This window comes from Silene latifolia, chromosome 2 (assembly GCF_048544455.1).
Source record: "Silene latifolia isolate original U9 population chromosome 2, ASM4854445v1, whole genome shotgun sequence".
In the NCBI taxonomy this organism is placed as follows: domain Eukaryota; kingdom Viridiplantae; phylum Streptophyta; class Magnoliopsida; order Caryophyllales; family Caryophyllaceae; genus Silene; species Silene latifolia.
Genome location: NC_133527.1, coordinates 135,376,866 through 135,403,735, shown reverse-complemented (window position 1 = coordinate 135,403,735; position 26,870 = coordinate 135,376,866). Strand labels below are relative to the sequence as shown.

Below are 26,870 nucleotides of genomic sequence, written 5' to 3'. Positions count from 1 at the left end.
AAAATTGTTGGTAATTAATTTAATGTAAAAATTGACTTATTAACAATTTTTTTTTTTTTGCAACAAAAGCAAGCCATATTATTCATCCAATCGGGAATAAAACTGACCAATCTTACAAAAGTATAACCAATAATTAGCAATTAAGACACTCTATTATCTCATCCTCATAAGATGGGTGAGGTACAAAAATAAGCCTTACTCCTACTATGTATTGTATGCGTTTGATTATATATTCAATACTATGCTCTATGCCTTGGAAAATCCTTATATTCCTTTCTTCCCAAAGACTAAAACAGTTGCATTTAGACAACTAGTATACCAATGAGCATTCCAATGTCTCCGCACCCTACTGTTTGCAATCCAACGCAGTTCCCTTCTCATATCCAGAGTTCTATCTGGCATACCCAGCCACTGCAAAACCCCCTTCCAGACAGCAGCTGTGAAAGAGCATTTAAAGAATAGATGCGTGTGTGCCTCATTAGCAGCCTTGCACAAGATGCACCAATTGACTAAGCAAATCCCTTTCTGATTTAGTTTATCAATAGTAGCTAACCTTCTTTGCATTGCCAAAACCATTATAAAGCTATGTTTAGGAAGAACAGCTCTCTGCCACACTCCTCTATACCAGTTTATCTTCTGTGCTTTTTCTCTAAACTGATCATAAATCAGACTAAGTTTCAGCTTTCCCCCCTTAGTATAGTTACTGAGTATCCTCCTTGTTGTTTCCAGGTTGCCTGCTCTATCTATCAAATCATTCCTCACAATCAGAATACTTCTCCAGCTCTCTGAATGGTAAGGTCTGATTGGCATAGTCCAAAAGTTAGCAGACTTAATATTTTACACCTGATTCCAAATAGACCACAAGCTGTCAGAGTTATTATCAATAGCCTATAACCATTTACTTATTATGCTCTTATTCCATGAAAAGATTTCATTAATATCATATCCTCCCTCATTATGTGGAACACAGCAAGAGGACCAACTTTTCATTACCAACTTTCTTTCACCTTCCTCAGAATTCCACAAAAAATTCCTGCAAAATTTTGTAATGAGCTTTACAACTCCCTTTGGAATCAACAGAGTAGCACACCAGTATTGTTCCATCCCTAAGATAACAGTATTTATCAAACTAATCTTCCCTGCATATGCAGTTTTATGAGCTGACCAGTTATGAAGAGCACTCTAAATCTTGTTAAGTAGGGTTGCAAACATAGCCTTGTTTAGCTTCCCCTAATTCAATGGCACCCCTAAATATCTGAAAGTAAAAGCTCCCTCTGTATAGCCTATATTGCTTAGTATGCTTTGCCTGATGTCCTCCCTTATCCCTACCATATAAATATTGGTTTTATCAGGGTTAGCTTCGAGCCCAGACATTTTTGCAAAAGAGTGCAAAGAATCTGCCACTGCTTGAACAGAAGGGGTATCCCCCTTGACAAATATCATCAAATCATCTACAAAGATGAGATGATTAAGCCCAATTTTCCCACACTTAAGGTGACAGCTAACCTGATGCTTGCTATGATATTTCCTAAGTAATCGTGACAAAATTGCCATATTCAGAACAAATATGAAAGGGGATAGGGGGTCCCCTTGTCTCACACCACTGGCCCCTTTAAAGTACCCTGCACAATCTCCATCAATCTTAATGCTAAACCACGTAGAAGTTATGCAACCCATCAACCACTTTTGGAACTGAGGAGGAAAGTTAAAGATTTGTAGCATCTTACCTATGAAGTCCCATTGAAGTGAATCAAATGCTTTTTTAATGTCCACTTTAATGAGACACCTAGGTGATATCCCCTTTTGTCCATACCCTTTTATTAGAGACTGAGTGAGCATGATGTTTTCAAAGACGCATCTCCCCTCCACAAAAGCACCTTGCTCCTTTCCCACTATACTAGGTAATAAGGGTTTAAACCTGCTATAGAGAATTTTGCTCACAATCTTGTAAAATACTGTGCAACAAGCCAACGGTCTGAAATCTAGCACTGATGTAACCAAAAGCTTCTTAGGGATCAGAGCTAAAAGAGTTGTATTAGCTTGTGGAGGCATAGTTCCTGTTCTGAAGAAAGCAGTTACAGCAGCACAGAAATCTCTTTTAATGATATGCCAGGAAGTCTTAAAAAATTGAGAAGAGAACCCATCCTGCCCCGGACTTTTGTTAGAATCAATTGAGAACAAAGCTTTTTTAATCTCCATTTCATCCACTGGTCTACACAGCTGTGGCCAATCAGACTCTTGAATGCTAGGCCCATCTAAATCCTACATAGACACATCAGTTGTGTCCACTTTTCCACCCAAAAGCCACTGATAATAGTCCACAAATGTAGCATTAATAACCTCATGAATTCCTTCCCTGAGATTACCACCTCTGTCAGTGATTTTTCCAATAATAGTTTGATTCTTTCTGGCAGCTATTTTTCAAAAAAATAACTGGTAGGGGCATCCTGATATTTAATATTCTGAATTTTTGCCCTCTGGATCAAACTGCTCCTCTCAGTTTGTCTGAGCTTCCACTACGTTTCCAATAAGACTGATGTGACCATAATTAGCGCATATTTAGTCCCCGAATTAGCCTTGTTTCCATGCTTTTTAGTGCATATTTGGGTCATTTATTGTCTTTAGTTCTTTGTTTTGCATATTCTTTGAGGTTTTGTGTCCTTGGTAGGAAAGGAGTGCAAACCTTGCATTTTTATGGCAAAATGAGACTAAATTGATTGAATTCAATGACCAAGCATCAAGGAGAGACAAGATTAGAAGGCCTTTGTACATATTATAGTAGTTGGGCAATGATGAGGAAAGGATCCTTGCATCCCCGAGGAAATCCCCAAGGATTTTACGAAGGAAAGGAAGAAAAGAAGAAAGAAGTGAAGCTGTCCAGCAATCCGTGAAGATCGACTGGAAGACGCCCGTCCCCAGCACCATAATCCGTGCGTCTTCCTTCAAAGACGCCCGGGCAGCAAGCCCAGAAGACGCCCGTATTCCTTCAAAGACGCCCGGGCAGAGACCGTTGAATCCGGCCGTCCCGTGCCTAAGACGCACGGATTCCAGTCCAGCACAAATCCGTTTCTTCAAGCCTCAAAGAAATATGCCCTTCCTTCGAAAAATACCGGCGATTCCCTGCTCAACTATAAAAAGTGTAATTACTAGTTTAGCCCTTAGTTAACCCTAATGCATCCACTATAATTACCCCATTAGTCTAATTAGAAGAGCATGTTCTTCTTATCAATCCTTAGAGTAGTTAATATCAATCAAATCTCTCTTTAGTTTTGTAATCAAAATCAAGTTTTAATACAAGTTTTATTTCCTTAATCTCTCCTTTGTTCATCCTTTATTTTGGGAAATTGAAGATTATTTGGGTTATTATTGGGAGATTGACAACCTCTCAATCAAGCATCAAGTACTTCTTTTATTCTTTGCTTTATTTTTGGAATCATTAGTAGGTATAATCCTCTTAATCCCTTTTTAATTATTGTTAATTACTTTCATTTGTTCATCATGTTTAACTTTGTTGGTATGATTTACAACCTTGCTAGCATGATCAATATGATGATGAGTGAGTAGTCACCTAGCTAGGGTTAATGGGTAATTAGGGGAACCCAACATGGGGAATGATTCATGCTTAAATTAATATACTTCCATGGTTTATTTGCTTGCTTATTTTGATCTCAACTCATGCACATGTTATGTTTGATGAAATGCGAGCCTATGAATCCTTGCATTTTTTACCCATCACCTATCTTTTCAATGAGACTTGTAAGACATAAACCAACTCGAGTCTCATTAGACCATGCATGTTGTTGAGTAGGGAAGACTAAGTCGACTTGTAGGTGTTGTACAATCTAATCGATTCGACTCCGGGACCCAAACTTTCCTAGGATTGTAAGATATAACCCAACTCAATCCATCACAACAATAATTGCTTGCTTATAATTTGAGAACATGTTTGTATTATCAATTCCCATGATTCCCCTATGACCCCATGACACCCTAGTGCCTTTTATCAATTATTTACAAACCTTTTTATTCATCTTGCTTATTTACTTTCATTGCTATTTAGTTTAGTGACCTTCTACATCAACCCAAATTGTGTTACCCCTAAGACACCACTAGTTTCAATAGAAATCTCATCTGAATTCCCGTCCCTTGGGATCCGACCTTTACTTGCCTCTTTACTAATTATAGAGTTGTTTGTGAAGTTATAAATTGTGTTTTGGTCTAGGTGCTCCTAACGACAAGTTACCGAAAAGAAATAGTCCGCCCAAAAATGGCGCCGTTGCCGGGGACGGTGTTATTTTGATTTAGATTTTCTTGTATTGTTATTAGTTGTGTCTCTCTTTGCCTTGAGGAAGTAAAACTCCTCAAGGTTTGTTCTAATTGTTTTCAAGTTGTTTGATATTTTGCAAGATGGACCTTATAGATTGTTTTGTAGAGGACCACTTAAGTATACCTTTCTTCAAAGATCCCATGCAAGCATTGGAAGCCTTGGAATCAAGTGAGGCTAAAAATATGTATTGGGAATTGGAGGTAGATCTTTTTGAGGCCGCTCTAGCTAACAAAGAACTTACTCATGCACAATCCGTATTGGTGTATAACATCCTTGTGGAAGCATGTCAACCCATAGAAGATGAGCAATCCATCCTAGAAGATATTTTACAAGCTCAAGACCAAGAGGAACCCATCATGGAATTTGAATGTGATGAGGATGATGAGAATGAAGAACAAGTTGAATATGCCATTAGAATGGAATGTCTAATGGAGATGGAGCAAATTCTCAATGAAACTCCAAAGGAGGAAAGTGAGGTACAAACTCCTACCTTAAAACCCCTTCCCCCAAATTTGAAATATGCTTACCTTGATGAATCAAAGACCAAACAAGTGATTGTTAATGATAGATTTATGAGAACAAATTGGGAAAATTGCTTGATGTGTTGAAACAACATGAGAAGGCTATAGGTTATAGTCTAGATGACCTTAAGGGGATAAGTCCCAACTTTTGCATGCATAGAATTCATCTAGAGGAAGACCATAGACCTACCATTCAACCTCAAAGAAGATTAAACCCCCACATGCAAGAAGTTGTCAATGGAGAAGTTATGAAATTACTTGATGCGGGAATCATATATCCCATATCGGACTCTTTGTGGGTTAGCCCCGTCCCAGTGGTGCCTAAGAAAGGAGGTACCATGGTAGTGACAAATGAAAAGAATGAACTAATACCCACAAGGATGATCACCGGTTGGCGTATGTGTATTGACTATCGAAAATTAAACTCCGCAACAAGAAAGGATCATTTCCCCCTACCATTCATTGACCAAATGCTTGAGAGGTTAGCCTCCAACAAATTCTTTTGTTACCTTGACGGGTATTCGGGATTCTTCCAAATCCCTATACACCCGGATGACAAACATAAGACCACCTTCACATGCTCTTATGGTACTTTTGCATATAGGAGGATGCCTTTTTGGTTTATGTAATGCCTCCGCCACTTTCCAAAGATGCATGATGAGTGTCTTCTCCGATTACTTAGAGACCATAATAGAAGTTTTTATGGATGATTTTAGTGTTTATGGAAAGGACTTTGACTCATGTTTGCATAATCTTTCTCTTGTGTTGCAAAAATGTGAAGATGTTAGTCTTGTTTTAAATTGGGAAAAGTGTCACTTCATGGTCAATGAAGGAATTGTTTTGGGTCATTTAATCTCGGAAAAGGGCATCGAGGTCGATAAAGCTAAAGTTGAGGTGATAGAGAAACTCCCACCTCCCGTGAACGGTCGAGGGGTGAGAAGTTTTCTCAGTCACGCGGGTTTCTATCGCCGTTTCATAAAGGATTTTTCAAAAATAGCGAAACCCCTCACTCAACTTTTGCTTAAAGATGCCCAATTCCAATTCACTGATGAGTGTGTTGAAGCCTTTAATAGAATCAAGGAAGCACTAATCTCGGCACCGATCATCCAACCTCCAAATTGGGAACTACCATTCGAGATTATGTGTGATGCTAGCAACTACGCCGTTGGAGCGGTTCTTGGCCAACGGGTAGGAAGAGCTCTTCACGCCATCTACTATATAAGCAAGACTCTTGATCCCTCCCAAGTGAACTATGATACCACCGAGAAAGAGCTTCTTGCCATTGTCTATGCTTTGGACAAATTCCGTTCCTAATAGTCTTTTCGGATCACCGTGCTCTCCGACATCTCTTGATAAAGAAGGAGGCGAAACCAAGGTTGTTGAGATGGATTTTGCTCCTTCAAGAATTTGACTTGGAAATAAGAGACAAGAAAGGAGCCGAAAATGTAGTGGCGGATCATTTGTCAAGGATCCGGTTTCATGATGAACATGGACAAAACCCCGATCAATGACTCATTTCCCGACGATATTTTGATGGCCATTCAAACACAACTTGAAAGGCACATCACTCCATGGTTTCCCGATTATGCTAACTATATTGTTGGAAAGGTACTCCCTCCAAATTTGAACCACAATCAAAGAAAGAGGTTCCTATTCGAAGTAAAGAGGTACTTTTGGGATGATCCAAACCTCTACAAGGAGTGTAGCGATGGGCTCTACCCGAGATGCATCCCTCAATGGGAAGTCCAAGGAATCTTGGAAGGGTGTCACTCATCACCCTACGGTGGGCACCATGGAGCAAGGAGGACCGTTGCAAAAATTCTTCAATCGGGATTCTATTGGCCTATGATGTTTCAAGACATAAGAGAATACATCATTCATTGCGATGCTTGTCAAAGAACGGGGAATATCTCTTGGAGGAACGAAATGCCACAAAGGGGCATTCTAGAGGTAGAGATCTTCGATGTTTGGAGAATTGACTACCAAGGTCCCTTTGTGACATCCAATGGGAATAAGTACATCATTGTGGCCGTAGACTACGTCTCAAAGTGGGTGGAGGCAATTGCCACTCCGAATGATGATGCAAAAAACGGTCACCAAGCTCTTCAAGAAGATAATCTTCCCAAGATTTGGAGTTCCTAGAGCGATTATAAGTGATGGAGGAACGCATTTTCATGAGAAGAAACTTGCATCTCTTTTGACCAAATATGGTGTCCAACATAGAACCGGCTTGGGATATCATCCTCAAACAAGCGGTCAAGTTGAAGTTTCAAATAGAGAGATCAAACAAATCCTTGAGAAAGTTGTGAACAAGACCCGGAAAGATTGGAGCACAAAGCTTGATGATGCTCTTTGGGCTTATAGGACGGCCTATAAGACTCCCATAGGAGCCTCCCCTTACAAGCTTGTCTATGGAAAAGCATGTCATTTGCCAATCGAATTGGAGTACAAAGCTTTTTGGGCAATCCGAGCGCTCAATCTTGATCTCAAATTAAGTGGTCAAAAGAGGATGATTCAAATTCAAGAGTTGGAGGAATTCCGACTACAATCCTATGAAAATGCAAAGATTTAAAAAGAAAGAACGAAATTACTCCATGACAAGAGAATAAGACAAAAGGCCTTGCACAAAGGGGACAAAGTCCTTCTATTCAATTCCCGCTACCGACTTTTTCCGGGAAAGTTGAACTCTAGATGGATGGGTCCCTATGTGATAACCGAAGTTGGAAAATATGGAGATTTTGAACTCAAGGCGGAAGATGGAAGCAAGTTCAAAGTCAATGGTCAAAGATTGAAGCCATACTATGAAGGAGCGTTTATTGGAGAGGTCGAGGTCACCTACCTCGGGCCTCCTCATCCTTGAAAGAATCATCAAAAGGGAGAGTTTGGTGGAGTCCTCCCTAAACCACCACTTGTAAATATACTAACCCTTTAACTTGTATTTATTGTTTTATTTCATTCCTTTAGTAATAAACATGAACTCTTTTCATGAGAGTAAGTGAGGGAGGGTTACTAACGAATTTTGAATGAAGGAAGGAACCAATTTCAAGTGTGGGGAAGCATTTACAAGAAGAAAGGAAATCAAAGGAAGGATTCGCGGCTTGAACCAGAGCGACTTCAATGGAATCCGCCCATCTCGGTGGAATCCGGGCATACTCGGAAGAATCCGTCCGTCCTGCTAAGCTGAGAATTTAAAGATTTTGGGACTGAAGAAGAATCTGAGCGTCTCAGAAGGGAAGACGCTCGTCCTGAAGAATCCGGCCGGCTTTGCAGAAAGCCGCCCGTCTTTCTACCTGTGCATTTCAAGAAAAATCCCTGTAAAGGAATCCGCCCATCTTCAGCAGAAGACACCAGTCCCGCAATTGAAGAATCCGAGCGTCTTATACTCGGGGCGCCCGTCTTTTTGGCGTCATATTTTTTTGGAAAGTTAGCTGTGACAGAATCCGGGCGTCTTACCCATAATCCGCCCGTCCCGATAAGAAAGAATCCGAGCGTCTTCTGCTCGAATCCGCCCGTCTTCCCGAGGTGATTTGACCCGTCTTTTCTTAATTAAATTACTCCCCACCACACATTTAGTGACACATCACCCTTCCTTCCACTTCCATTTAAAAACCCACCTCCTTATGACTCCCAAGCATATCCAAATCACTCTTTAACCCCACAAAATCAAAAAGCCCCAATTTTCTAGGGTTTCCAAAGGCAACATTCAATTTACAAGGAGCATCTTTATTCCTTCACAAATCAAAAGAATCCAGCTCAATAATCAAGGAATGGCACCAAGGAGATCCTCTTTTAGGAATGAGAGAAGACCAAAGATGAGGGGAAGTTCTTCTACCTCCCATGTAAACACATTAAGAAAAGAGCATGAAGAGATTGTAGATCTTACAAGGCTTGATGACTTCTCAAATGTGGAATTTGTCAATGATGTGCAAAGATTAGTCTTCCACCGGCTTCTAAGTAAGAACATTCTTCCCACTAAGTTTTTATGTCATGCTACCTTGAGGAAACTTGGGATTTATCACCAAGTGGAAGCTCTCTTTGAAGTATTTGGTCTCTCCACCCTTTTTCGCATGTATGAACAAACTTATCGATCTCTCGTGCTTGAATTTTTGAACTTTTTGAAGATTACAACCTTGAACAAAACAATATGCATAGAATTTAGGTTGGAGAATGTTTCTAGGATGATGACCCTTGTAGAATTCGCAAATGTGCTCGGTCTCGATGTTTCGCCTACCCGGACATCGAAGCCAAAGAAGTATAGTGTTGAACCTTTGTGGAGGGTCATGACCAGCCGGGATTTCATACACACCAAGGAATGTCTCACTTTTCATATCCAAAATCCTATCTTGAGGCTTACTTATCGATTCCTTTCGGGCACTCAACTTGCTCGCCGAGATCCGGCCATAGTGAATCAACTTGACCTTGTGTTTATGGAATCCTACCTCAATATTCAAGGAAGAAGTGCGTACCACTTCAATGCACCGCTAGTGTTACTCGAGAAATGGGCAAAGTTTAGGAATGGTGATGATGACGGGATGAAACACATTGTGAATGGAGGACTCATTACTAGGCTTGCGAAGCATTTCAATCATTGGATAACCCTTGAGGGGGTTTATAAGCGGATCAAGTGGTTAACGAAAGGAAGTGATCCGATATATCTACCGATGACCGGCCTACCACGAGTTTCCCTGAGAAGAGGACTTTTAGCCCCAATCCCATCCTACCTCATCCCGAATCAAACAAGACAAGCACCACCACCTCCAAATCCCCAACAACAACAACAAGAGCAACAATCTCAAGATGAGAAGATCAAAGTGCCTCCCTACCCATTTCCTTATCAACCGTACAACCATCCCAACCCCTTCATCCTTCCCCGTGACGACTTTATCACGGGAATTCTACAAGATTTGCACTTCCGCCAATACGAAACCAACGTGGACATTTACTATGCACTCTATCCTCAATACCACGATATGGTTCAAAAGGGAAAGATTAGTGAGGAAGGAGCATTTCCCTCATGGGCTCAAATGGACTTACTTTTCCCCAATTCAGAGAGGGCAAACGAAGGGGCAAACGGGATACAAGAGGAGGGAAGCAACAATTCTTGCGGAGGGGACACGGTGGAGCTTGAAAGTGAAGAGGACGAATTCATGGACCCAAGTATGAGTGATGCATCAAAGGAGTTATGGGATAGCGATCTAGAGGGAGATGACGGCGATCTCTAGAGGATCACTTCATGGCTAGGTGGAGCGGGCATGCGGCACCCACCTAAGTTTAAGTGAAGTTCCCTCATCTCCTCTGATACGTGCCTAATGTACGGTCTTTTTGGCCTATTTCAGCACGTATTTCCATGCATTTATATACTGTTTTTATAGTATTTTGCCCCGAATTGGCTACTTTGTTGTATTTTGTCCTTTTTGTAGGGATAATCGCGAAAGTAGCGGAACCACGCTCTTTTCTGCCCTTTTGCGTGCATTTAGAGGAGACGGGACCATTCCAGAGTGAGATGTTGTACTTGAAGAGTCGCTGCACGCTTTACGAGGCATTTTGGTGAAGACGTGAGCTGAATTGTAGACCCAAGTGGTCTATCGAGTTGACTAGTGGTCTATCGAGCTGTTATTGGGACGATCGAGAGGTCCCCAAGCTTCCCAAGACTCGATCGAGTTGTTCCTCACTCGATCGAGTAGGCTGCCCTTGTTCTAGTCCTCGATCGAGAACCATGCTGGTCGATCGAGGAGTTCCCCTGAGCTGATGGTCGATCGAGTAGTCTAATCTACTCGATCGAGAGACTTTTTGACGCTGTGGGCTTTAATTAGCCGTGTTTAGTAATTCCGCAAAACACTTAGACTTTGCCTATTTAACCAAGGATTACTAGGTTAATTAGGCATCTCTTTTTATCTCCTTTTATCTTGGAATTACTTTTTACTCTTAGACTATCTTTTTTGACTAGAACTTAAAAACCTACTGTTACTTTTACGTTGCTTTCACCTTGGGATTATTGCACTTGGATTTCGTCGTTCTTTACGCCGGATTGCTCAGATTGTAATCTCCTTCTTTTCTTAATAATAATTAACCCTCATTTATTGTTTCAATTCTTGTTATTGCTCTTATTTCCCTTGCCCTAATTTGTTAATCATTGCTTTTTATTATTATATCATCATGTCTGTTGCTGGAATCTTATGTGCTGTTAGATTAGTTATGAATATGAGTAGCTAAACCCCCTCATGTTGGGATTAGGGGATCTGCGGTAGGATAATGACGACGTAGTGAATGAATTAGACGAATTGACTAAGAGACTCTGTCACTATAGCAATATAACTGTAATCACCGACCTAGTTGAGTGCACGCTTCTATGTCACCTATTAAACCGGCTACAATTAGTCCTGGATCGAAAGATTGGATTAAATAGGCTGCTATAAAATGAGACTCGCCCTAATGAGGACGAAAGTTAAGTTAGTGGTATTTTAGGGTGGGAAGTGGACCGAAAGGACCTTCTAATATCCGTCTCGCATTAGTTCGTCTCGAGTCATTTCTTCTTTGAGTTGTTAAATTACCGTAGTGAACCGAGTTCCCGCATGTCTCCCTCTTATTGATAGTTAAATCATTTTCTTGTTTCTCGCTTCCGCCTTTATTTCTCTTCCTTTTACTCCGTAGTTTAGAACCAAAAATTCAAATCAACCCCATTGTTACCTTAGGATTAAAGATAGACAATTTTGTAGTTGCATTACCTCCCCGAGGATTCGATACTCGACTGCCTCTACTACATATTTAGTGAGACCGTTAGGTTTTATTTTTGACAGGTCAACGACAGGCGTGTCAAATTTTGGCGCCGTTGCCGGGGAGGCAATTGTTCCAATTACTAGCTGTTTTTATTTTTAATTCCTTTTAGTTTAAGGAACATCGTTCCTTAAACATTCTCACATCTTGTTTTTAGTTTTGTCTTATGCGCAGTCGCAAGGTGGTCCACTGCTACCTTTTGATCCCGAGATTGAGAGATCTTGTCGCGCAAAGAGGAGACTATTTCGAGAGCAACGGGAAGAGCCAGTTCTCGCGGAAATTTTTACGAGAACGAGCTTTTCGAAGACAACCCGCCGTCTTCTCCAGTTTCCGACTATTCACTTGAGTCTATCACTTTTCCGAAGTACCGAGAAATGGCCGAGGAAGCATCCATTGCTAGTCACTCCGAGCCCACAGCTGACAATCTTTATAAGGGGTTCGAATCACGGGAGATGCCGAGAAAGTTCGAACCGAAGCCCTCTTACATCAAAGCATGGTAGAGAAAAACCAGTTCGGGGAGCTGCGAAAGAAGATGCGGCAAAGACATGGAGACCTTCATTGATTATGCTGCTCCATACCTCCTCCCACCGGAGTGATGGTGATCGATCAAAGAAACTATGTTCATCTTCTCACTCCGCGATGCTGCAAGGGAGTGGTATGGGGATTTGGACAAAGCTGTTCACGGCATAATGATTGAATTCGCTAGCACTGGCGTTTTATAAGAAGTATTTCTCTGCCTCGAGAACCATAGCCATCAGAGCTCAGATAACTAGCTTCAAACAAGGGCCCGACGAGAATTTCCATGAGGCATGGCTTCGATTTAAGAAGCTGGTGCGGACCATACCGCATCACGGTTTCGAGAAATGGAGTCTATGTAACCATTTCTACAATGGTTTATATGATGACCAGAGAGCTATACTTGATGCGGCAGCCAACGGTCGATTTTCTGACAACTTGGGGCCGACGAAAGGATGGAAAATCATCGACGATTTGGCCACTCACAGGGCCGAATACGGGAACTCGAGGGGAAATCAAAGGAGAGCTGCTGAGTCATCTTCAGTGGCCGCATTAGAAGCCCTTACTGCTAGGTTCGACAAGTATGAACTAGGGGGAACTTTCAAGCCAGGGATGTACCAGGTTAATGCTATGACAGACGGTCCTTTCGTCTGTACGAGGTGTGGGGTAGAAGGACATGTCTCTGAATACTGTCCTACTCCTTATGAGCAATGTGCTGCCTTCCAACATTACAGGCAAAACAACGCTCATTACGAGTCAAACATCCACCCCAATCTGAGGTGGAGTAATCAGAACAACATACTCAACCCCACCGCTCCTCCAAATCAGCCAGAAGAAGCACTTTTACATTCCGCCACACCAGAAGCAACAAGGCTATCAGAAGCCTCCGTCTTTCAATCCTCCTAACCAAGGTGCCTCGTCATCTAGTGGGGTGAGTGAGATGGGAGAGTTAAAGACCATGATGCAGTCCATTGCGAAGCAGTTACAGCAAAAGGACACGGCATTCAAGGCACTTGAGACCCAAGTTGCGCAGTTGGCTGAAAACCAATCTTCAAGGAAGCCCGGTCATTTACCGACTCAGAATGACAAAAATCCGAATGAGACGGTACATTTGATAGAGTTGAGAAGCGGTCTCTCTTATGAGGGACCAGAAATGAAGAAATCAGACCTGGAAGCTGCTGAAACTGATAATGAACAGTGTTCTGGTAAGAAGAAGGGACTCACGACGAAGCAGTTACTCGATCGACTGAAGTCTGGTGCTGAACCAGTTCGATCGAGTAGAATTGGTGAGGAAAGCTCTCGATCGAGTAGTCACTCCACTCGATCGAGTGACCTGGAAGCTGAAGAAGGTCGATCGAGTGGTACTGCTGCTCGATCGACTAAAGTTGATGAAGAAACCGGTCGATCGAGTGGACCCATTGCTCGATCGTCTGATATTGTTGACGGGAAGCTTATTCGAGAGCCTGCTAGTGCTCGTTTAAGCGATGAAGTACCAGAAAGGCCTCGTTCGAGAGGTAAGAAGCGTCCGAAAGATACTGAACTTGCTCCGGAAGACACTTTGGAGGCGAGAAATAAGGGACTTGAAATTCCAATTACAGTTCCCTTCCCGAGGCGGCTGCAGAATACCAGGATTAATCAACAATTTAGCAAATTTGTTGAACTGTTGAAGAGTTTGGAAGTTTCTGTACCGTTCACTGAGTTGCTTATGAAGGTACCCTCTTATTTACGATTTATGAAAGATATTTTAGCACGTAAGAGGACCGTAAATGATAATGAGACTGTAGCTTTGACTGAGATGGGGTCACCCTTGTCTCAAAATAAGTTACCCACTAAGCAATCAGACCCGGGTAGTTTTTCGATCCCATGTCACATAGGAATGCAGTTGATTGATAATGCGCTATGCGATTTAGGCGCTAGCGTAAGTGTCTTACCTTTGTCTCTAGCTAAGAGACTTGGTGTGACCAAGCTGAGTTGCACCAATATGACTGTCCAGATGGCCGACCGTAGTCTATCACGGCCACTAGGTGTAGCGGAAGACGTACCTGTTAGGATCGGGAAGTTCTTTATTCCCGTTGACTTTGTCGTCCTTGACATCCCAGAAGATGTGCATACCCCTATCATTTTAGGGAGACCATTTTTGTCCACCGCCGTGCGGTGATAGATGTCGGGGAAGACTTTGACCTTCCAGGTAGGGGATGAGGAGTTGACTTTTCGTCAGTCCCAATTCCGGAGGGCTCCCATGCAGGCTCGGCCTTGCAATGCCCTCTCTTTCGTTGACCCCAGATTTTGACACTCCAATTTTGGAGAATATTGCTATTGTTGCTAACCCTCCGCCTCATACTGAGAGCAAAAAGGAGGAAGATCCGTCTGTTTCCCTTACTGCAGGTACAGATGAAGGCAAGAAAGGAGCTGTCAAAGGACGTGGTAAGACCATTATCAATCAACCTGGAGCAAAGGATGCCAAGGAAGATGACAGAGGGGCGAGAACAAAGACAGTTCACACCTACGTAGATTGGAATTATATTCCTCCTCCTCTCGTAAATTCGAGCTCGTGGAAGTCAAAGAGGACGGTTAGTATTGCCGAAGTGACGTCCTCCGTCGAGAAGCCCACGAAGGGGCTGCGACACTGGTGGGAATTAAACGGGAAATGCCCGTGTAACAAAGTGTAATAGACAAGTTTTGAATTTCCTTTGAATTAGTTTATTTATTACGTTTTTATTAGGACAATTAGTTAGACAATTTCTTTTTAAACGTAAGACTAAGACTATAGATCGTGTTCTCGTATATTTGGTATTTTGGGATTTGTTTTACGCGAGGTTTGGGGAAATGCACGCATTTCGAGGAAGAAACGGTAGAAATTCAAGGAAATATACACGAGGAAGTCCTTGATCGAGTACTTATGCACTCGATCGAGTGAAAGATGGTTCGATCGAGTATGCTGGTTACTCGATCGAGGAAGACCACAGAGGAAGAGGTCGATCGACGAGGTCCTTACTCGATCGATCAATAGGGAACAGCAAAGACCTCGATCGAGTGACTTAAAATCACTCGATCGAGTGAAATGAACAGTGGACGGGAGTCTTTCTATACTTAACTCCTTTTTACTTCAGTTTCCATTTCTAATTTGTTTTAACCCCTCATTTCCGTCTAACCTCTACCCTAATTGCGATTGTTTTTTCCCCAAATCCCCATTTCTTGCCCAAAATCATCAAATCAAACACCTACATTCTCTTGCTAGTTAATTAATCTTCCATAACCCCTTAATTTCCCCCTCTTTTGTGCTCGTTTTTACGGTTTTCAAAGGGGATTAGGGTTTGCGGTTTTGTCGATCAAATTTCCGCCATTGTTGTCTATTTTTGGAGTTTAATTACTTTGTGTAGGTCAATCATCATCAAGTAAGTATTTATATCACATTCTTTGCAATTCCTCTTAATTTATTTCGAATTTTTGAGATGATTTTGTGTTAGGGGTCGAAAATTCCATGTATAGTCAAATTTATTCGATTAATTTGTGTTTATTTGCCCTAGCTTAGCTTGATGATGATCTATTAGCATTTCCTCATTGTTTTTGCATGTTAATTTCGATTTTTGCGCGATTTCCGCAACTAGGGTCCCTGTAAGTCGAATTCATCGACTGTCCGACGGTTTTTCTATCGCATTGCTTGCTTAACTGCAGCTCTTGACTACCTTTTGCTGCTGTTATCTGTTTTCCCGTCCCCTATCGCCTTTATATGATGTGCATTGTTAGGAATCTCGCGCCGTGAGTAGGTTATTTTCGACTGCCCAAAGTTATACATGCCCCATTTCTGGTTCCATGCTGTTTTAGCCCTTTTTGCAGTCACTGATTATCATATATTCACCACTCACTTGCTGTTTTTCGAAATTTTATGAGGAATTGTTTGTTTTGATTTCTGGAAGTCGAATTTTCGACTAATAGGGCTGCTCTTTTGCTGTCACATGTTGGTTAGCGATCGTTTTAATCACGGTTAGCAGCATATTTCTTATTCATGCCCTTTGATAAATTGCAGGATGGACGCGAGTTCCTTGTCTTCTACTAGCACGTCCTCCAGCTCTTCTAGCTCGTCCGGGAAGGAGCAAGTGGCCCTGCATTGTTGCCACTAGCTCGCCTTGGTCACCACCGCAAAGACCGGTTCTACTTGTCTCAGCTGCAGGGACAGTTTACTCCGCGGCTAGCACAGCCGGGAGCTCGGTTCAGGTCTCACCAGCCACTACTCCTAGGCCCTTCTCTCTGCTGGACTGTGGATTCAGGCCCCGTTTCCCGCAGCCTGGCATGGTGCCACCGAGACCACACCAGCAGGCTAGCCAGCTAGCCCTCACTTCCAGCCCGTCTGAGGCTGTTGTTACGGGAGAGGGCGCACTCGCACCTGTACCAAAGATGCCTTCGGTACGTTTCACTTCAGAGGCTCACCGGAACCGGTTAGTCGCTTTACTTCATTGCCCCCTCTCCTCCACCCGTTTCCTTGCACGAGCTGACCTAGAGACCTTAGGCATCTATGAGGAGGTCTGTAGTTTATTGAACGGGACGGGTATGTCGGGTCTGATTACCATGCAGGAGGCTACCATTCGTACCCTTACGTACGAGTTCTTTAGCTCCTATTCCTTTGACACCGACACCTACCAGGCTGACCGCTCCAGTGCCTGCATTCACTTCCGACTCCGTAATGAGTCACATCACTGGACTTTGGCTCAGTTTGGGCAGGTTTTGGGACTAGTTAGTGATGGTCCCACTGCCCCACCTCGAGAGCCCCTTCAGCTACTCTGGGCTGCTCTCTCTCACACTCCCTTCCAGGCACGGAAGGGAGCTCATGTTCACTTACCTGCGCCCGTTACTACTTGCGTCAAGGCTCGCTAGCCGAGACCATCTTTGGGCGCCCGAGCCCAATAACGTTACCAACACCGAGCTATCCATTCTCGCGGGTACCTCAACATTGACTACGGTACCCCGTTTGTTCGAACATCGCCTTTCGGTAGCTCAAAGCATTGGAACGGTATTGGGACTCGGTCAAGACGCGATTGTCTGCGGCGGGCGGTGACCAGGATTGCCCGCCACCTTTACCCTACCGACCCTTCACTCACCGCACCCGATGAGGTGGCTTATCTTGACCTGGATGCCATGGCTACCTTGACTGGTTTCCCCGGGCGAAGGGGAGCGCGAGGACGTGGAAGATCTGTAGTTCCACGTCTGTCACCTTGCCGTGCTCTACCCTTCCCCCACTTTTACCGCTCTCCTCTGCCGATGAGGGAGCGAGGCCACCTACCTACCACCTTACCTTCACCCCTCCCTCTTCTTCCACGAAGAAGAGGAAGCGCGAGGCCGGAGCATCTTCTAGCTCCCAGGCTCAGACTCAGGCCCAGGCTGGACCGACACCCACGCCTCAGCCTCAGCCCACACCCACTCAGTCTCACACTCCACCTCCACTTGACCCTCCTTCTGGTTCGGTTTTTCCGGCCAATTTTGTTTGCCCTCCCGCTTTAGAGGCGCCTGCGGTCACAGACCAAGGGCGTCGTGATGCCTTGCCTCCGGAGTTGTGCAGGTACCTTACTGAGATGAGACGGGATATGGCTTTAGCCGTATTCCCTCTCTACGAGTTCCACATCCGGGCCCGGCGACCGATTCCAGAGGGGTGGCCGCATCCTTCCTTCTACCGATACCCAGCGGACGGGTACCCTTCATTATCCTCTGACTCAGATGAGGAGAAGGAGGAGACAGCGGTAGAACGAGAGGTGCGGCTACGGGCAGAGCAGGCGGCGGCGAGAGATGCCAGAGAGGAGGCGAGTGATCCTCCGTTCGTACCCGGTCCGGATGATCAGCCTGGAGATGATGACTGAGTCTCCCCTTGTTTGTTCTTTGGTTTGGGGAGACGGGTTTGTTGAGTCGAGTCGAGAGAAAGGCGGTGCCGACGACGAGTAGTAGCTCTTGGTCTACTCACTTCCCGCCGTTGGTTTGGGGAAGTTCGTGTTTTGTATGTTCTCACTCTTTTTATTTTTCGTCTCCTTTATTTGTCTTTCTATTGGTTGTATACCCCCATCCCCCATTTTTTCTTTGGTGTATCTTTGGAGGACAACGAGGGCGTTGTCCGTTTTGGTTTGGGGAGGGTATTGCATCCTTTTGAGTCCCATCCGCATTTGTTTTGCATTCACGTTTAATTTTTCAGTTTGCATTTGTTGTTTATTTTCATTAAAATCAAAAAATCCAAAAAAATTAGAAAATGTTAAAAATTCAAAAAATTTCATGTTTATTTTTGCATTTAGGTTGAGTCGGAACGGTAGATTCCCGTGATGAAACTGCACTTAACTCGTCAAATCACTTGAGCCTTGCACATCATTGATGGTTTTTAGCTTTGTCAATTCGCATAGTCTACGAATTTCTGTTCAAATAATAGCTGACTGTTTAGACTTGACACGATAAACGGCAAACTACTTAAAAATTACGAGTTTTTAGAGCCCATAACGGTGACATTCATGACCAGTTCATTAGGAATTTTGAGTAGTACTCCTTGCATAGCATGTTCGTCTCATTTGCACATTTATGACATTCAATTTCTTGTCAAATGCACATATTCGGGTTTGTGGTTGGTGTCACATGCAGGGAGGGTCTTGCAATTCCCCTTTCTTTACATTTTTCACCCATTTAGCTCCACATTGACCAAAACTTGCCTTTTTGACCCATTAGCTACATTCCAAACTAAGCCTGCCTAGTCAAGCTAGTTAGTCTGTCCTTTTGTGGTATGTTTTCAGTTGCAGTTTGGTCCGTAATTCTCACTTGGAGTTGGTGTTTGAATTGAGGAAGGAGGAAGTTAAAAAAAAAAAAAAAAAAGTATTGAAAAAGAGAAAAACGTGAAGAAAGAAGAAAAAAAAAGAAAATGAAAAAAGCTGTGATTCACGAAAAAAAAAAAGAGAGGAAAATTGTGAAAAATATTGGACCCTCTTGTCAGAGTTGAGAAGATGTTCGAAGATGTACAATCAACAAGAGGGTTGGTTGTTTCAGTTAGTTGTTTCAGATGGCAATTAAAAAAGGGAACTTTGTGACCGTCTAGCTCCTCCATTCTTATTTTACATTTTTTGAGGAGATTGTGTTCCCAGTCTAGTGAGTTTTGTGCCAAGTGAAGGGCACACGTGTTAGTTTTTCGGTCGGTTTGAGATCCGGATGATTTATCATGGTCTGTTAGGAACTAGCTTGACGCTTTTACCTCCACATTTCCATAACATGTTTTGCCTTTTCTCCCGAGCCTCACTATTCCCATATTATTTGCAAACCCTCTTTGTGACGGACATTATTGGTTGGAGTGTGTGCATTGGTACTTGAATTGTTTTTCATTTTTGTTGCATACATGCTATGTAGGTCGTGATTAGGTGAGTGACTGTTTTTCTTCTCTCTTTTACATATAACATTTGCCCTTTGCTTCATGAGAGAAGAGTGACCACGTGAGAGTCCGATTTTGTTGGTCTTGCAAGGTCGATAGGTCGGCTTTATTTACGAACGACTTATAATTCGTTTTGCGTTTTGGTTGTCTAGCTTTAATGTTAATTTCTGTTGCATTAAAGTGGTTCAAGTGGACAAGTTAGGCTAGCTCTGAGTTATCATTTCCGTTCCATTAGTTTAGTTTTGAGTTTACTCGAGGGCGAGTAAAGGTTTGGTTTGGGGAGATTTGATACGTGCCTAATGTACGGTCTTTTTGGCCTATTTCAGCACGTATTTCCATGCATTTATATCTTTGTTTTTATAGTATTTTGCCCCGAATTGGCTACTTTGTTGTATTTTGTCCTTTTTGTAGGGATAATCGCGAAAGTAGCGGAACCACGCTCTTTTCTCGCCTTTTGCGTGCATTTAGAGGAGACGGGACCATTCAGTGAGATGTTGTACTTGAAGAGTCGCGCACGCTTTACGAGGCATTTTGGTGAAGACGTGAGCTGAATTGTAGACCCAAGTGGTCTATCGAGTTGACTAGTGGTCTATCGAGCTGTTATTGGGACGATCGAGAGGTCCCCAAGCTTCCCAAGACTCGATCGAGTTGTTCCTCACTCGATCGAGTAGGCTGCCCTTGTTCTAGTCCTCGATCGAGAACCATGCTGGTCGATCGAGGAGTTCCCCTGAGCTGATGGTCGATCGAGTAGTCTAATCTACTCGATCGAGAGACTTTTTGACGCTGTGGGCTTTAATTAGCCGTGTTTAGTAATTCCGCAAAACACTTAGACTTTGCCTATTTAACCAAGGATTACTAGGTTAATTAGGCATCTCTTTTTATCTCCTTTTATCTTGGAATTACTTTTTACTCTTAGACTATCTTTTTTGACTAGAACTTAAAAACCCTCTTTGTTACTTTTACGTTGCTTTCACCTTGGGATTATTGCACTTGGATTTCGTCGTTCTTTACGCCGGATTGCTCAGATTGTAATCTCCTTCTTTTCTTAATAATAATTAACCCTCATTTATTGTTTCAATTCTTGTTATTGCTCTTATTTCCCTTGCCCTAATTTGTTAATCATTGCTTTTTATTATTATATCATCATGTCATTCTTTGGAATCTTATGTCTTTGTTAGATTAGTTATGAATATGAGTAGCTAAACCCCCTCATGTTGGGATTAGGGGATCTGCGGTAGGATAATGACGACGTAGTGAATGAATTAGACGAATTGACTAAGAGACTCTGTCACTATAGCAATATAATCGTAATCACCGACCTAGTTGAGTGCACGCTTCTATGTCACCTATTAAACCGGCTACAATTAGTCCTGGATCGAAAGATTGGATTAAATAGGCCTGCTATAAACGATGAGCGCCCTAATGAGGACGAAAGTTAAGTTAGTGGTATTTTAGGGTGGGAAGTGGACCGAAAGGACCTTCTAATATCCGTCTCGCATTAGTTCGCCCGAGTCATTTATTCTTTGAGTTGTTAAATTACCGTAGTGAACCGAGTTCGGCATGTCTCCCTCTTATTGATAGTTAAATCATTTTCTTGTTTCTCGCTTCCGCCTTTATTTCTCTTCCTTTTACTCCGTAGTTTAGAACCAAAAATTCAAATCAACCCCATTGTTACCTTAGGATTAAAGATAGACAGCTGTAGTTGCATTACCTCCCTGAGGATTCGATACTCGACTGCCTCTACTACATATTTAGTGAGACCGTTAGGTTTTATTTTTGACAGGTCAACGACAGGCGTGTCATCCTCTCTTTAATTTTCAAAGTTTCATGAAACGAAGTTTGTGTTTTGTTAACTTCTATTTTATTTTTTGATCATTGTTGAGTAGTCCTAGCACCATAGAGGACTAACACCTTGGCCCCATTGAGGTGTTCTCATTTTATTGTTCCCACCTTTTGAAAATCCAAAATGACAAATTAGTTTCATGCATTGCATAGTGTGTGCATGAACTACACCCAACCTTAGGACATTAACAATAATGTCTAGCTCGGTTTGGGGAAGTACATGCATACACAACGGGAGGTAATCTAAATTATCCTCTCCGTCATAAACAAAAATCATGCATCATGTAAGTGTAGATTAGTGTAGCTTGCATTTAGTGTAGAATTCATGCATCATGTTTTCATAATTTCCCATCACTTTGGCCATTGAGAACAATGCCCATATTAGTATGGGGATGGGGAATTCTAACTTAACTTTTATTCAAAAGTCCAAAAAAATTGAAAAATTTCGAAAAATCATAAAAATTTGAAAATTGAAAAACCAAAAACATGTTCATTTCTTTTGTAGTGTAGTCTTGTATATATTCTTGTATATATTGTGTTTGTTCTATCCTTGTTCACATTGATCGACTACGCCACATCCGAGACATGAGGATATTGAAGACCGCATGGTATGATCTTTCCAATCTCCTTTTTCCTCTTTATGTTAATGACTATGTGGCTTTATTTTGATTGATGCGGTATAACAATGTGAACTTAGGACTTGCATTTAGTTTATATGTCATATTAGTTGGTAGAATCACTTGCATTAGGATGTATATAATAGTTGCATCATGGCATATAGTTGCATTTAGATGAAATATTTTGAAAAGTGCCTATTTGAGAACTTTGACAAGAGCAACTAAGCCATTACAAATACTTTTTCAACTTAAGACTTTGCCTACTAGAATGGTTGTAAAACACCCTAGATTGTGTCATACTAGTGTCTTTTGACCCATAACCCAAAGCTTAGTCAAGGGTTTGCATGTGATTCACCTATTCCAACCCCGTGATGCGATGTGGACTTGGTTAACTTGTCTAGGTGACCTTGATTGACCTTGTGGTAAGGCAACCCAAAAATACTTTCTATCAATAAGTTTAAAGTGCTCATTTCGAAAATTTTGTTATGTGGAAGTAATTTATTGCTAAGGAAACCTCAAATGTTATGAAATGTTGAAATGTTGAGAATTTTAGTTGTTTTGATGGAGGCGTACCACTTCGATGTGCTTTGGAGAGGGATCCATTGAATTGGGCCCCCACACGGTTGTGAATTCAACCGCCCAGAGACAGAGTGACTGTCACCCCGAAAAGCTACTGTCTAGAGGTTAACCGGTTGCCTAATAAGCGATTGGCGAAAGCAAAAGACATTAGCACGGAAGGGACACACCCCATATCTAATTTTTGAAATGTGAAAGTTGAATGAGGTCAATTTTTGAATACTAGTCATATCCACCCTTGTTTACAACGATTTGAGCATTTCATTCCCAAAAAGCCTTTTTGTCGAGCCACTTTTTCGAGCTTGGGATGATCCATGACTTTACTTTTGTAGAGAATTCGAGACTTGTCATGTCATATGCTACTAGCATCATAGGGATCATCATTCCATAACCATCCGATCGCCCTTGACGAAAGCATTTGGAAATTGAGGACGAAAGTAGTCTAGTTTAACACCATTTGGAGGTGATTTAGTGCCATCCTCTTAGCCTTAGTAATTTGTTGAACTAGTATTTGTGACGGATTATATGCTCTTAAATTTGTTCTCTTTTAGTTGCCTCCGCCACTTGATGAGGAAGTGGCTATTCCTTTTGTAGATGCATCCATTATTCGATTTTGTGTGCTTAATGTTTGGATGTGTCGCCATTTTGGCAAGACCCACCTTGCCTTGCAAGAAGGCATCCTACCTCATGGTTGTCTTGTTGTGAGTTGAAGGGGCGGAGTGAGACCCGCTAATTGTCTCATATCGGCTATGTTATTAGGTTAGTTTAAATAATGGTCCTAGTCTTTGTCACCTCTTTACTCGGGACGAGCAAAGGTTCGGTTTGGGGATATTTGATGTGACCATAATTAGCGCAAATTTAGTCCCCGAATTAGCCTTGTTCCCATGCTTTTTAGTGCATATTTGGGTCATTTATTGTCTTTAGTTCTTTGTTTTGCATATTCTTTGAGGTTTTGTGTCCTTGGTAGGAAAGGAGTGCAAACCTTGCATTTTTATGGTAAAATGAGACTAAATTGATTGAATTCAATGACCAAGCATCAAGGAGAGACAAGATTAGAAGGCCTTTGTACATATTATAGTAGTTGGGCAATGATGAGGAAAGGATCCTTGCATCCCCGAGGAAATCCCCAAGGATTTTACGAAGGAAAGGAAGAAAAGAAGAAAGAAGTGAAGCTGTCCAGTAATCCGTGCGGATTGACTGGAAGACGCCCGTCCCCAGCACCACAATCCGTGCGTCTTCCTTCAAAGACGCCCGGGCAGCAAGCCCAGAAGAAGGCCGTATTCCTTTAAAGACGCCCGGGCAGAGACCGTTGAATCCGGCCGTCCCGTGCCTAAGACGCACGGATTCCAGTCCAGCACAAATCCGTTTCTTCAAGCTTCAAAGAAACATGCCCTTCCTTCGAAAAATACCGGCGTTTCCCTGCTCAAATCTAAAAAGTGTAATTACTAGTTTAGCCCTTAGTTAACCCTAATGCATCCACCTAATTTCCACTATTAATACCCCATTAGTCTAATTAGAAGAGCATGTTCTTCTTATCAATCCTTAGAGTAGTTAATATCAATCAAATCTCTCTTTAGTTTTGTAATCAACAATTAATCAAGTTTTAATACAAGTTTTATTTCCTTAATCTCTCCTTTGTTCATCCTTTATTTTGGGTAATTGAAGATTATTTGGGTTATTATTGGGAGATTGACAACCTCTCAATCAAGCATCAAGTACTTCTTTTATTCTTTGCTTTATTATTGGAATCATTAGTAGGTATAATCCTCTTAATCCCTTTTTAATTATTGTTAATTACTTTCATTTGTTCATCATATTTAACTATGTTGGTATGATTGACAACCTTGCTAGCATGATCAACATGATAATGAGTGAGTAGTCACCTAGCTAGGGTTAATGGGTAATTAGGGGAACCCAACATGGGGAATGATTCATGCTTAAATTAATATGCTTTCATGGTTTATTTGCTTGCTTGTTTTGATCTCAACTCATGCACATGTTATGTTTGATGAAATGCGAGCCTATGAATCCTTGCATTTTTTACCCATCACCTATCTTTTCAATGAGACTTGTAAGACATAAACCAACTCGAGTCTCATTAGACCATGCATGTTGTTGAGTAGGGAAGACTAAGTCGACTTGTAGGTGTTGTACAATCTAATCGATTTGGCTCCGGGACCCAAACTTTCCTAGGATTGTAAGATATAACCCAACTCAATCCATCACAACAATAATTGCTTGCTTATAATTTGAGAACATGTTTGTATGATCAATTCCCATGATTCCCCTATGACCCCATGACACCCTAGTGCCTTTTATCAATTATTTACAAACCTTTTTATTCATCTTGCTTATTTACTTTCATTACTATTTAGTTTAGTGACCTTCTACATCAACCCAAATTGTGACACCCCTAAGACACCACTAGTTTCAATAGAAATCTCATCTCAATTCCCGTCCCTTGGGATCCGACCTTTACTTGCCTCTTTACTAATTGTAGGGTTGTTTGTGAAGTTATAAATTGTGTTTTGGTCTAGGTGCTCCTAACGACAAGTTACCGAAAAGAAATAGTCCGACCAAAGACTCTCTTTCTCAAGGAGATGAGGGTCCAGAGGAGCCCCCTGCACTTATTTTTGGCATTCATCCAAGTCTTGTTTTGCTTGTCTTACTCTGATAGATAACCCAGAATAATTAGTCTTGTGAAGTTCAGTTAATTGCTTCCGAACATTCTTTAGCTTATCAAACAGTCTAAATATATCATTACCCCTTATAGACATTTCCCAAGCCCGTGCAACAATATTACCATACTTCTTATGCTCCTCCAAGCAATTTAAGTAACTGAATTTCTTTTTAATCTGATAAGCTTCTTTGATCTGAACCAGAAGGGGTGAGTGGTCAGAAATCCCAGATGGAAGGATTGTCACCTGAGTATGAGGATACTGCACCAACCAAGATGGGTTAGTGAGCACTCTATCCAGTTTGGACCACACTCTAGCCTCCACATCTCTCTTGTTAGTCCAAGTGTGTTCACAACCAAAGCTCTGAACATCATCCAAATTAGTATCCAAAAGACATTGATTAAAAGCAAGCATCTCAGTTAATGAAGGTGGATTGGGGCCAATCCTCTCCTCCATTGCCCTTACTATATTGAAATCCCCTAAGATTATCCAATCAGAGACAGTATGTGCAATCTGTCTTAGTTCATCCCATAAACTTTCCCTTTCACTTCCATCATTACTACCATATATAAAAGTAACATAAACAGTTTTGTTGGATACATGATGCAAGAGTTCAACATGTATCAATTGTTTATGCACCCTAGAAGAAAGAAGAGTCAACAAACCTTTATTCAAAAAAACCCAAATTCTCCCTTTATAATGATGAGAATAATTATTCAATATACTATAGAAAGGAAATTGCCTACTAATAGCATCAAAATTATTTATTAAAACTCTAGTCTCCAAAAGCCCAAACACCTCAATTTTATTCAAATGCAAATAACCCTTAACTTCCCCCTGCTTTATTGGGTCATTGAACCCCCTTATGCTCCAAGAAGAGATTATCATTTACCAGGATCAGGTGGTTCACCATTATCCCCCATTTGCTGTCTCTCTTCCATATCTCCCCTCAGTGTGCAGCACAGAATAAGTATTCTGTGTAGAGATACCAGCATGTTCACGCTCCCAAACAACCTGTACATCCTCAATCTCACCTCCAGTCAGTACATCCTCAGTCTGAACTTCAGTCACAACAGCATCAGAATTTATTGAACCTAGCACCTTGCTTCCTGAGCCCGTCCCTGCTTCATTAGGGAGAATAACTACCTCTGAGACAATGGGATCAGAACCTAGTCCTAGACATTCTGAATTCTTCCCCACATCATCAGAAACAGTTTTCTCTCCTAATTTGTGAGAACTATGGCCTGGCAAAGTACTTCCTGAGTCCTGTGTTTCTGAGTGTTGGACTGGTTTGTAAATCTGTGTCACTCTTTTTTCCTTCAGTGCATCAATCTTATTGTTTATTTTAGTGAATTTGCATTTCTCCTTTGTGTGTCCCAGTTTCCTGCAACAGTGGCAATAATGTGGCAGCCACTCATATATTATCCGTTGTGTGGTTTCCCCATGATAAGGTGACTGTAGTTGCACAGTAGTGGGCAAGGCTCCAGCTACATCTACTTCAACCAGAACACGAGCAAAGGAAATCTTAGACTTAAATGTAGTGGGCAGATCAGCGAAGAGAGGCTTCCCTGCAACACTAGCCAATTTACTCAACACCTTCTCTGACCACATAAACGGATCCAAATCAGGAAACAA

General features: G+C 42.0%; 1 protein-coding gene across 1 annotated transcript; it reads right to left on the bottom strand.

The window, feature by feature from the left end:
* Nucleotides 1-264: 264 nt before the first annotated feature.
* On the bottom strand, nucleotides 265-26,123 carry LOC141641355 (uncharacterized). Its single transcript, XM_074450022.1, has 3 exons — nucleotides 25,227-26,123; nucleotides 1,307-2,262; nucleotides 265-799 (listed from the first exon to the last, which is right to left on the bottom strand). Exons 1-3 carry the CDS (start codon nucleotides 26,121-26,123, stop codon nucleotides 265-267), a joined length of 2,388 nt encoding a protein of 795 aa, XP_074306123.1.
* Between the last annotated feature and the right edge of the window lie 747 nt (nucleotides 26,124-26,870).